This window comes from Mycetomoellerius zeteki, unplaced genomic scaffold, assembly GCF_001594055.1.
Source record: "Mycetomoellerius zeteki isolate Tzet28-1 unplaced genomic scaffold, Tzet1.0 scaffold62, whole genome shotgun sequence".
In the NCBI taxonomy this organism is placed as follows: Eukaryota; Metazoa; Arthropoda; class Insecta; order Hymenoptera; family Formicidae; genus Mycetomoellerius; species Mycetomoellerius zeteki.
In genome coordinates, this window is record NW_017257632.1 from 4,055,952 (window position 1) to 4,069,627 (window position 13,676).

The 13,676-nt window shown below is 35.5% G+C and overlaps 1 protein-coding gene across 4 annotated transcripts in view; it reads right to left on the bottom strand.

The window, feature by feature from the left end:
• Positions 1-8: 8 nt before the first annotated feature.
• The window catches only part of Chi (LIM domain-binding protein 2 Chi), a 193,429-nt gene continuing 179,761 nt past the window's right edge, over positions 9-13,676 (bottom strand). For 3 of the 4 annotated variants that reach the window (XM_018457179.1, XM_018457177.1, XM_018457181.1), the window contains 7 exons: positions 6,433-6,535; positions 4,630-4,802; positions 3,969-4,172; positions 1,924-2,056; positions 952-1,076; positions 610-852; positions 9-223 (listed from right to left, as the gene is read on the bottom strand). In XM_018457179.1, coding sequence (XP_018312681.1) covers positions 122-223; positions 610-852; positions 952-1,076; positions 1,924-2,056; positions 3,969-4,172; positions 4,630-4,802; positions 6,433-6,535 — 1,083 coding nt within the window. In that variant the 3' untranslated portion in view covers positions 9-121. The remainder of the gene's footprint in view (positions 224-609; positions 853-951; positions 1,077-1,923; positions 2,057-3,968; positions 4,173-4,629; positions 4,803-6,432; positions 6,536-13,676) is intronic. The other variant, XM_018457178.1, reaches the window with a different exon arrangement.

The following is a 13,676-nucleotide window of genomic DNA, read 5'->3' on the forward strand; positions in this document are numbered from 1 at the left end:
CCGCGGAGGCCAAATAGGCGGCGGCAGTGGGGAGGCTAGGATTCTCGCCCCGCTAGGGAGCCACGTTCTTGGGCCTGCGCCCCCGTCGCCCCCTGGTGGGGGGGCGCGGGGACTCCTGGCCTCACTGGCTCACCGCGGGGCTCTTCTTGTCTTGCTGCTGTTGACTGGCGTCCTGCGTTCCCTGTACACCTGCAGCCGCACCCGCTTGACCACCCTGGACTCCCTGAAGTAGTACATACACACACACACACACATGCGAGACATAACATTAGAATCACATCATTTATATATGACGCGCTCTGAATAGTATTCTAAAATTAATACCTTTTCCTTAAATTTTATTTTTCTTTTCTTTAATCTTCTGTTGAGTCGAGCATCTTTAGTATTGGTATTTCCGAGATATCAACCGAATAATGACATCAATCTCCAAATTCAGAACTCAAGTAATTGTTTCAATATCTGATATCAGTTAGTTTCATAAATTAGTTCAACTAATTCAGCAAAATTTTAGACTTGTTGCATATCTAGAGCTCTTCAAATAAATTATGCGCGTGTAGGCACATTCTTTAATCTGAAATTTTTGTTTTGTTGTAGAAAAATGGAAATTACCTGACTGCCAGGACCTCCCTGTGGTGGACCAGGACCACGATCTGGCGGCCAAGAATTACCCGGTGTTGGTTCCGAGTGGAACTGATGAGGATGTGGCGGTGGTCCACCGGATGCATCATGACTATGAGGATCCAGATTATTTGCGGCATCGTACTGCGTATTTTCCAACCTTGTAATTAACCGCTCGTCCTCATCTCCGAATTCACCGCCCATCAAAGAAGGCTCACCCACGACCATCACATCCTACATGAAAGTAAAAAAACATTTAGTCAGCGCCTGCTTCTTGACGTTGCACGATCGATGATGTGCTGCTTCATTGAAAAAACAAATTGAAAAATTTACCTGCGATGCTAGAGAAAAATTTGGCCCTGGTGAACGCTTCTTACTGGGCGCAGGAGGTGCATTGTTGCCTGGTCCGGATGTACTGCCCTTCCGCTTTCTTCTTTTACTGGCCGGCCGCTGAGACTCTGGAAAAGAAGGAAATCGTCGTGAGCACGACGCTGCGCGCATTCGTTGGCCACGTTCGGCCACGTGTGTAGCTACACACTGATAAACTTAAAGAGCACTACCCAGCTGTGGACCTTTCTCATTATCAAAGGTCTCTGACACGCACAAGCACAAGCATGCATTGATAGACAAACACATAGATATGTGTCAGGTTTATTTCTATCTTTCTCCCACGAGCTACTTTGCACTCTCAAGCGATGTTTACAGAGAAACACGTTTGGCAACATATTATTTGGTGTTATATGCGCTTGGTTCCACGGTTTTATAAAATTTAAATGAGCATCGGATAGATATATATATATATATATATGAGCTATACATAATCGCAAGTGAAATGGGAAACGCGGTGCACGCACAAGCATGAGAAAGACGGGCGATAAGCTGATACTAAAAGCCATGTCTCGCAAATAATATAAGCGAATCAATGCTATCAATTAATGTAATCTACACAATTAAAAGGAAATCGAAATTTCAGTTATAGTAATGTTCTTAAATAGTAATTCTTAAATATAACTTCATAAAATGACTCAAATGTTTGAATTAAATTCGATCAATGAAGCAAGCGACACAAGACTGTTAATAGAAAAGTGCATCTAATTGCTAGATTTCGAATAAAATCATCAAGTCTCACGCTCGATAAGAAAAAACCGGTGGAACCAAGAATCGCGACAAAGCGGTAAAGAAAATCAACAACGAAGTGTGTCGTTTCGCGGATAGCAAAAACCGATTTCACATTGTTTATTAGGATCGAATGGCCGTTCGGCTTCACTGGCTGGTGCTTCTCATGTAAAGCAACTGTTCGTCTACCTCTCTTACCCGGCGGGGCAACTATCCTCTGCCATTTCTGGAACAAGGTCGTCTTCAGACAATCACGAGGTGACAACGCATACGCCTTGTGCCTCGACATCAGTTCTTGCATCGGCTCCAGAATCACGCATAACTGTAAAAGAATCGTCGTACAGTTCTTAATGAAAAGTTATTAAGCCAAGTTACAAGTTCAGTTTTGAAAATCTCTTCAAAATATCTTTTAACCCTCCAGAGCTGACGCCAACACAGTTACTGATTCGACACTGTGTCTGTAAAATCCATTTAATTTGAACAATATAAGTAAAAATGAACGAGAAATGTTCAATGCAAATTAGTGAAGAGAGCCATATTCAGTCAAGGCGAATCTTAGTGCTAATAATAGATATTTTATTCAATTTATATTAATTAAAAGGAACTAATTAATTTCGAACCAAAAAAATGATATAACTAGTATAAAAAAGAATGAATTTCTAAGTTTATTTCAATAAAATAATGCAAACTTGAATTGTTTGACATTTTTGACAAAGATTTATAATTGGGTGGGTCCTCTTTCCCCTAACAGACCGACCGTCAACTCCGGAGGATTAAACTTGAACAAACAAATATATAACAAAAAATTTAGATGGTTCCTAAAAGTTTCTATAACATTCTAATAAATATTTAATGCAAATTAAACAAAACAACTTCTTTGAAAGCTCATAGAAAATATATACATTTTTTTTATTTCTGCCGATTCGTTTTGTATACATTTTTAATTCGGGAACTATATTTGCGTTCTATGCATTTTCATGTGAATAATATCGTTATATCACGTTACGCAGCAAGTGTAAAAGGTGAATAACATAACTATCACTTTAAGGAACGACTGGAGTTCTGCGCGACGACGATATATTCATCTATCTATAAATCAACTGAAGCCCATTTTCATCGTCAGCGAGTCTTCACCCGTGTGGAGAAATTATTTGAGACGGTTCCTACGCGTTTCCGAACATCGTATACTAGTTCAACAATAGGCGAGGACTTTCCCGACGTAACAATCGACGGGCTTTTCAACTGACTCGAGACGATACACGCGGAATGCACGGTCGTCCCCCTTCCCCGGTGAAAGCGCTTCCGAGCGCGGAAAGAAGGTGGTTCGTAACCCGGATAGCCGGAGATACTTTCGAGAAGGCAGGAATACGCCGTGTTCCGATCTAGTCCCGACACACCTTGCTGCAATAATTTTCTAACTACTATGTCCGCGATCGATACTTTTTTCTGTTATAAAGCAATATACAACAAAATATTCCTTCCTCTTGTTTTGGCACGTACAATGTTTCGCACACATTTATCACTAAATGAGCGTATAATTATGCCATATTTCTTTTTTTTTTTTTTTACTTCAAATTTGTAGTCTAAATGTCTGTTCCAGAAGTCTTCGCGTTCATCATTTATAAATATCACACTAATAAAAAAAAACAATTTATACTTTTTATCTATTTTTGTCTCTTAAACTCAATCGCTTTGCTAATCGTTTTTTATCATCAAAAAAGTTTAACCTGGAATACTCAGCTGTGTCTGTATTTTGTAACTCTTAACGACAGTGTCGATATCATATTGTCATTGCCATGTATTATATGTGGTAAAAAAAACTGCGCAACGGCAGTATAACTAATTGTAGTAGATTAAAAATTAGAATACAGGCATTGGGGTGATTTTGATGTCCAGCAGCAAGAAAATGTAGCTTAGTAATTCAGTTTTCTGTACTGATTAGGAATTTATATTCATTTTTTTGTTTCTTCTTACTTTTTTCAGAAATCATCAAGTAAATCTATGATATATAATGAACTCAAATACTAATAAATTGTAAAATAATCGAAATATACAATATGTAATTAATAATAGTGACTTAATTGGAACGTAAAAACCATAGGTGATCGTGAAAAAAATTAGGTAATTATTCCCGAGTTAATGAAACGAGAAAATTTCAATTCAATTAAAATGCGGTCAATCTGGCACTGATGCATCAACGTAAAATTAAGACATGCAGTATGGAAGATACGTACTCTAAGGTAGTTGAGAGTGAAGTTGGACATGCCCTGCCTAGTGATGTTTTTGCTAATCTGCTCAAGCATCGTCGGGTCCTGCTGCATACTGACAACGCTCCTCGGTACCAGTTCCCGATGCGTCCTCACCGACATATGCCACGACTTTATCCTCATGAGATCGTCGAAGGTGAACTCCAATATTAACCTACCCTCCGTTAACACCTAAAATAAGTTTTCGAATGACAATATTCGCTTCGGCTATTTCGAGAGCGCTTGATTTCGCCCGTCGCCTTGAAGAGAGTTCGCAGGACTTAAGCTTCCTGCTAGGAAACAGTTTTACAGAAATTATGGAGATCCAATTAAACTTTAATCCTTCCTATCTTTATGATATCTCCTTTTTTTTATTTTTTTTTTCCAAGAAAAGGATAATTGATTTTTCTAATTGTGTCAACTCAGAATATCATCAGCAGTTTTTATAATGACATAATCTATATATTAAAAGTATATATTATATGAATTTTTCTAGAATTTGTATATTGTATCACGACTGTTTTTTTTTATCTATTTCAATCATTCTAGTTATTTTTGTTTAACTCAACAATTAAGTACCTAAATATTGATAATCTGAAACGTACAGTTTTCTATTGCAAGTGCAATAAACTCTGCAGAATGTTCATACCTTAGTGTACATCGGCTTTCCATACTGCGTGACCATTGTGCACTGATCACAGTCCAACGTTATGCTGGTGTTGTGAAACGATTCCTTCTGATTCCTCAAAGTATAGTAAAGTTCCGTCACTCCACCGTCGAATATCGAACGGAAGTACCTGGGTATTAACGTCCTTCCTATCGCTGAAAGGATAAGATGGAAACGATTAGAAACAAATACAACGAACACGTGACGAGGAAAGCAGGACAGTTAAGATCGACAGCTGTCTTAAATCGGTCGATGTTGCTCTATGTTAGGCACAATATTTTCCGCGATAACATGCACTTTTGCAAAATTGATATTTTCGCGAATAGCTAAATAAAGCAAACCGTCACATTTAAATTCCAATGTTTAATTCTACAACAAACTCGCGTCTAATTTTCAAAAATGTTTAATTTTATAACAAACTGTCATAAAGAACGAATAAAATTTTAAGAAGCGATGTAAATATAAACTGAATAAACATTGGCGGACAAACGCACAAATGAAAAATATCTTTTTTTCTCTTTATAATTGCAAAACGCATTTTGCATAACCCGGACTCGTTCGGTTGTTCCAGCGCATCTTACTGCGCAGATGCCCTGTCATTTATACCCGGATGACGACGACATGTATCCACACGACATGTAATCACATTGTCGTCGTATATTTTCGAGACGGTGGTGCGGAACAGACATTAAAATCCACCGACTGCAAGATTGCCGCGCGGTGGCACGTCATTATTTAAAACAGAGGTGGCACCGCACGAGCTTGGCAGCGATTAAGTATCGGTGACAATGTGTGAACCGTGATATCGCAAAGATGTAAGGAATTATCTCGCGGGAATTATCTGGAGAAAATCGATCGCATCAAACGCAAAAGCATATAGATATCATAAAAATTCCACTCCATAGTTTATCATTTTGCTTCTAAAAAAAACATATTTCGCTTGCAATTCAATCTTTTCGTGTGTATGTTTTGCAATTTCCTTTCCTTTCATGAAAATAAAGATACTTAACTCGTGTACTGTATTCCACACACACACACACACGCACACGCACACGCACGCGCACGCGCACACACACACACACACACACACACACACACACACACACACACACACACACACACAAACACAAAGAGAACGATTTTGCTGAAATATCTAAAAATTTAACTCTAGTTACAGACCTGGAAGTAATTTTGTTGGATTATCAAAATAATCACGTAAAAAACTTGAACGTAATGAGCAATGCTGAAAAAAATTTTGATATTCTAGCAAGTTTGAGCGTTCCATATAATTATTTTGATAGTTCAACGTTCTGGCCTGTATTCAGAACGCGCTTACAACGATGTTAGCGCGCTAACATACTACAGTTTACGTCACGCATATTATAGAATTTCAAAGATAAAAGCACGTTCTGAATACCTCTATATCTAAAAATTTAGCCAGGTACTGATCTGATGAAAACAATTTTGATTCTGTCAAAATTGTTTTCAGATCAATAATAGCTAAATTTTTCAATATTTGAACAAAAAAAAAACGTCACGTTCTTTCCGTGCATTAATCGTAGTGATAGATTCTTGGGTTAGATATGACTATGAGCCGAAAGAAATCAACTTCTTCCTTATTAATTAAAAATAAAATTTCGTTGATATTGGTAAGAAGTAAAATGTAATAGTCAGGTTCTGCCTAATTTTATTACGTATAATACATTTTTAAACGTTTCTTTCCAAATTTGCATTGCCGTCGATTGCACGAAAGGTAAATGGGATCAAATAATAGGTGATACTCACAATATCTCTTCGGTCCATCTTCTAAGCAGACATGGAGGGTGAGGGTGGCGTCTTCTTCGAAGAACTCGTTCGCAAAGGATTCCCACCAGATGTTGTCACTATCCTGAATATAAACAGAGAAAGGAATAGTTTGAGTGATGTAAGGATTTTGCGAATTTTGTCTTCGGCGTGCATATTTTGACATCATTGTATTGATTATTATCGCATCAATTTATTTCAGAAATTATGAATTGGAAACACTAATGGATGGATAACATACAAACGATTAAGAATTAGGCAGAGAATGGAGATCTAGAAGTACGACAAAATGAAAAGGAGAAAAGAGGAGGCACTTTCTCCTCTTCAGAGAATCGTATAGAAAATGCAAAGATGAGAGGGGGGAAAAGGGGAAGGAGGGGGAGGGGGAGAGAGAGCAGAAGAGAGCGAGAGGGGGGGGGGGGGGGAGGGGGGGGGGGGGAGAGAGAGAGAGAGAGAGAGCTTGTACCTCAACGCTGAATAACGCATGACTGTCTGGCTTGAAATTATAGCATTCCACCCCCTCCCAGTCGTAGGAACTACCCCTTGGCTCTGTTCGCCACGCTTTCATTCAATTATGCATCCACCACTATCTCCCTTCGTCTCCCTGCCTGGTCCACCTACACCTAAACCCCGCAGGCACTTCTCTTGTTATTATTTTCCCGCGTGTGGTCTCTCGTCGGCTTTTCTTATACGCGAAAAACCGCCGTCATCAGTCGCTTTTGTAACGACCGCGATTTCGGGAAAGGCTGCGGGCATCATGAATTGCTTCGTGATCGAGATTGTTCGTTTGATAAATCTTGAGCCCGTATCAGACTACGCATTGGAGATTGAGAATTACGAATTGGAGATCAGAATTCAACCAATTAAAATGAAACGGATTAAAAATAAAATTATCTGATTGGTTAAATTTTAATCTTAAATTCACAATCCTGAATTTCCGATACACAGTCTGACGAACTTTAAAAAAACGGAGCGACTCAATCTAATCCAGATGTGCATTATGCGTATAAATAGGATTTGTATAACAAAATAATATTGTTATTATCTCACGTCGCCTGAAAAAGATTCTTTCACATATATTGGCTTTGCTAGTTAATACATATCATAACATGTCTCGGTGGTCGAATTGGGAAGACGAAATCCAGTAATTCAAATTCGAATCCCGGCTAAGGTGATATTTCTCATAATAAGTTATATTTACAGGTTTTTATAGATGATAGTTGTATTATTATTAAATCGACGATCAAATAATTTATTTATGAGATTATTATTTCAGTTCATAATTGTATTCCAAGTTCGACAAACTGAATTGTCGCACAATCTATAGAACTGCTAATTTGTATATTCACTGCTATTTGTATATTCACATATATATGAATATTTTTAAGCACCAAGATCCGCTTTGGCCGAATGTAACATTCTTCTCCATATTTGTGTTTAAACACTTCTCTGGTTTATTTCACTTAATATTGTTTGTATAGAATAACATTCTCATATTTAAATAAATTTTTTACAGTGTTTTAAGATGCTCATTAACATCAATATTATTAAGTTGTTTGTCAATTTAATTTGTGATATTGCGTACTCGAGTTTTAGTGTAGAACTGCGTTTCAAGACCAACAAATAATAGGCACGCAGTTTGCATAAATTGGGAATTATAAAATTCAAAAAAATATTAAATTTCAAGATCCGCTTTGACCAAATAAGGCTTTCTTCACTTATTTGGTGTTCTTTCTTGTATTTGTCATAAAATATAATTCACAATTATAGTTAAGTAAAACTCTTATGTTAATAAAATGGTATTCCTCCATATAAGCAAATCTTTTAGAAAAATCTTTTATTTACTTAATAATCTCGATGTAATTTACATCAGATGATTTTTAGCGAACTTATACTGTAGTTTAAGAATTCATTATACTGAAGAGGATCCAAAAATAGGACCGTTTGTATGTTTGCGTATTGCGTGTTAATTTAATAAAGCATATTCGCATATACATGCATATAACCTGTGTTGGCTCTTAAAGGTTTTTACCAACTTTTACTGATATCATATTATTCATCAGTGCCTAAACTTATTTATTATTTACTTTAATAATTCTAAAAGAAGAATTGATAATTAAATTAAATAGTACACGTAAAAAAAAATCTAAAAAGTATTGGAAAAGCAGTATAAGAAAGTTCTTCTGAAATAAAATATCTAATGACATTGCTATACATTCCAAAATATCAATACACGCTAAGACGTGAATTGTTTTCTAAGCACGTTTACTTTCACGCGACAAAACGCTCATTGTCGCAACAACAATTACTGTATTTGCCGTTTTAATTTATTATGCACTTCTACTGTCACGCTTGTCAATGAGCAGTTTTTAATTTTACATAAACACGGCCTTAGCATAACGACAGAATCCCGTCTTATGGTCTCAACAAGTTTAAGGAGAACGATCAAATAGGACTAAGTAGTTTTAAGTCTGTTTTTTTTTAATCAACTGATCGAAATATCGATCAGTTGAAGATAAACAAGATGCAAATCGAAAATGAGATATCGCCCGCAAAGCTGGGACGAGTGCGCCACTCACGTCAAATCCGCATAGACAATCGGTTTCCGGGGCGGGCATCGTCGACACTGCACTCGCAAAGATTTATTTCGGACGTAAGCTACGCCGTGCCAAATCAAGCAAACTGTTACCACTCCCGCGCAAATTGATATTTCTGGCAAGCGCGCTTCGGCCCGGACGGAGGGAGGCCGAGATAGAATAGAACGGAAAAGTCGGCGAAACAGTGACGTGATAAGCGTGGCGGAACGAGCAAGAAGACGTTGCTCGACAAATAGACGATATTCAATAATGTGCGGAAGCAGCCAGGAAAGAAAAATGCCATCTGGGGTTACGAGCCGCAGCTCGATCGCCACGGGTCTATATGTTTCACGAAATCATCCTAGCGACGTGATGAGATCAGCATTTGCACACGCGATATGAATTCTGTCATAGGTCTAATGTGAATGACATGCGCTTCGATACACGTGTAATATGTGTAATCTGTTCCGGCGTGCACGTGCAATATATGCAATATGCGTTTACACAAGGTGGCATAAGTGCAATTTTCATATTACGTCGCATAAACCTTGCAAAGAGCTTAGAAAATTTGTGTTAAATTTAACACGTTTCCCAAACGGTCCATTCAAATTTTTGTGTTAATTTAACACAAGATGAATAAGTTAGAAAGTAAAAAAAAATATTATATTATGTAAAGAATTAACATTTATAATATGTTAAATTAACACATTTTATATTTATTTATTTTAGAATTTATGTCTTAAAAAATATTATTTTTATGTAATTTGTTCATTTATATATGAATTGTTTTATTCTAATACTAAGAAATAATGAATATCAATTTAATACAAAATATTCAAATAACAATTATGTTAAATTAACACACAGATATATTAAAAATTCAATACAGAATTTTAATAAGGACTTGAGTGAACCGTTCCTCATACAAATACAAAATGTTTTTTACTGTGTGGATAATTTTGGATAAATTTATATTTGGATACATTTTTTTTGTCAAAATTCTATGTTTTAAGATGTTTATTAGTACTATTATTAACTCTAATCCAACACTTAAATCTATAGTGTCAAATTTAATCTAACGTGAGTCGCCACTGCTTCTACTAAATATATCATTATTTTTTACCAAAATGACATTTAAATTTGACTCTATATCGTGTCAATTTGACACTATATAGTATCAAATTGACACTGTATAGTGTCAAATATAACCATTGTTTTAGTATAAAATAACGATATGATTGAGTTAAATTTGACAGTATAGATTTAACAGTGAAGCTCTAATCAGTATATTCTTGTGAATTTTCTTCGGCTATGTAAAAAATTGTTTATAACGTTTTTCACAACCTTACATAATTTTATATCGTAATCATTAGTTTATATAATTATATTCCTCGAATTTTGACCTTCAAAATTAAAAAAAAGTTGTTCAATTACATTAACTTTAAGTAAAGATACATTAATTTCCAGTGGACCCACGAATACCAGTTAAGGAAATTTCGGAGCTAACATCAATTAAAGTTAAATTGACAATCAATGTAACTTATGGTACTATTTAAGATAACTTCAGTTTATGATTGAGTTTTAAGTTGAATAAACCGAATCGGCATACAGATTATAGAACTGAAAAATGTATTTGAAAATTTATAAATATTATTAAGCATCAAGCTCCGCTTCAATCGAACATAAAATTCTTTCTTTTATTTTTGATATTCACTTATCGGTTTAATTATTCATTTATTATTGCTTCAACCAAAAATTGAATTGTATATATTTGTGACATTCGCATTCATAAATGAATACACCAACGCGAATATGTTCCCAATAATGCATACGGTAATTACTTCAGTCGTGAAGAGACTCTGTGAACATAAAATGACAAACTTCGCAGACGCATTTCATAATCAGTGTTTTCTTGTTCGCACTAAACTTGTCAACGAATGAGAATCGAATTTACCTCGAATTAACTTCAAGCTTGTCGCGAATGAAAAATCGAGAAAGTTTTACGAGTCATATAATTAATGCCTCTCGGTTAGCTTCACGATTCTCAAAACTGTCGAATCTCGCGAAAGTTTAGCGTTTGTCATACATATTTCAGTACGGTAATTAACTGCTCATTAATCATTCGAACCTTTGACCGACACAATACGGATCTGACAGTTTTTCTTATAATATTCCGATGTCAGTGTATTTTTTAGCATCTCAGAATTGCATATTATCGAACGCCTACAGATCGTTAGTTGAAGTCTAATAATAAAATAAAACATACTTCATATTCCCTGTTTAGAGAAATTAATTAACAATTATTCCAAATAACAATGCAAGAAAAGTTTATAGCTATTATGGGATGTCTGAAAAATTCAACTGAAATTACAATATTTATCAAAATTTCCATTACATTTCTATAAATGTATGCAAAACTTTTAATAAACCGTTATTAATTGTTCATAATTTTTTTTGCATTTATAATCGACATATTATTTACTAAATGAATATATCTTACAAATATGGAAATAAATATGGAAAAAACGATTTTGCTAAAATATCTAAAAATTTAGTCACATACAAATCTAAAAATGATTTTGTTGGTCCACAAAATAATTAAATAAGCATCTCAAGCATTATGAGCAATAGTGTAAAAAGTTTGGACATTTTAATAACTAATTTAGTCCTACATAATTATTTTGATAATCTTTAACAAAATTATTTTCAGACTTGTATCTAGTTAAATTTTTAAATACTTCACAGCAAAATTATCCTTTTCGTAAAAATTTGAGAAAAAATTCCTATGCAAAATCTCTCGTCATAAAAGAATATATATTTGTTGACACATTGATGGATATCCATCTTGGTAACCGTCGCGGTACAGTTCATTTCGTCACATAGCAGCTAAACGCACACGTATTTTTAATTCATATACTAATTACGTTAGTTTCACTTCTAACATGGCCTTCTAACACCTTTTGACTTTAAAAGTTGAAAAAATAAAAGAAAATAATAACATTTTGTTTTCTGTTACATTTCTCTATATTTTAAATACTTCATTTAAAAATTTATACATCTATAAGATATAAATGTGAGCGACCAATATTGCTGCATCTTAAACTTCACTCTTTATTGTATTTATCTATACTTGTATATATTTTTACATATTCAAAAGGAAGACGAAGTAAGATTCAATTCAGTGATATTTTTTTTAACTTATATAGTTCTTTAGATGTCAATCGAAGAGTCATGCAATCGACAAACGAATAATATATAATAGGTACTTAACAAAATAACAGATCATAAGTGATGTTAAAATGTATCGTGATCGAAATAATTTTAATTATTTTAGGGTCATTCTAACGTCATTATGACTTGTTTGTTCTATTTGTATTGAGAAAAATTTTTGGTTGAAAGTGGACGAACTAATAGATTCTGATCATATCAGAATTCTAATCAAGATAACCAGATGTCCAATTATGATGATCGGAATTCTGATTGATATGATCAAAATCTGCTGCAGGTTCGTTCATTATCAAACTTTTCTCAGTGTGGGATATATACGAAATAATATCTTTGCAATTTTCTTACAATTCGATCCGTGTTTTGGCCATTCCAGCCGATTTTACATATTCTGCCCGATAATTCTCTCGTTTTGAACAAAAACCACTTCTTCGACAGTGTGCAAGAAATTCGCATTTTCGTCCTCGCTACGGCGAACTGTCGAAATTCAATATTATTCCCGCAATAAAAATTGGTTCCCTCTGTCATAAACTATATGTCGCGCGAGTGACAAGGAAATAACAAAAAGCGGCGTTCATACGTACGTACCGTATACTTTCATTCGCCCAAGTTAATAACAGCGAAAATTGCGATGGTCGCAGGGTAACGTACAGAAAAGTATGACGAATACGACGCTTGAATCCACGCCGACAAAAAAATTTGCGAAAAAAAGCATACGGTATTATTACATATTTCGCAATGTTTTAATATTAAAACGTTAAAATATTAAAACATTAATAATATTCAAAATATATAACATTATTAACGTTATTTCAGTTTTTAACGTTATTAACAAATAATTTAGAAAACACAATGTCGCACAATTCTTTGTATTTTTAACATATATTTACAGTTTATTTTCTGAAATTATTTCGAAAAATTACTGAAAAAAAGAAAGATATTTTATTCGATACCCTCATACGCACCCATATCAAAATGAATTACACTATTAATGCGCTATGGCGTCTCTAATGTCACGTAGAAAGAAATCGACGCAGATCCCATAAGTAGCGAGCGAGGAAAAAGGGCGCGGACATAAATCGCGGCGTGATTTTCGCGCGTCCAGGTCGCGCGTTTTTCGGAGCGGCCGTATTAGCGGCGGAGTTAAATTCAATTTGTACAGAGGCCGTAGGGGAGAGGGAGAGAGAAAGGAAAAAAGAACGGAGGTCCACTACGCTCGAGCTGAGTCCAGCTGAGTCGTTCTGTCCGTTCGGACGCGCGTTGTAATAACCGGGTAGCGATGCGAAGCTGCGTTTTCGCCGGCTCGACTCGGCTCGACGTCGCCCGTCGTCGAAAAAATGCTCGGCATCGAGAGTCTCCGCGAATTCCAGTCCGATTCCAACATACCGGGCGCGACGAGAAAGAATCCGTTGTAATTCCACGGTG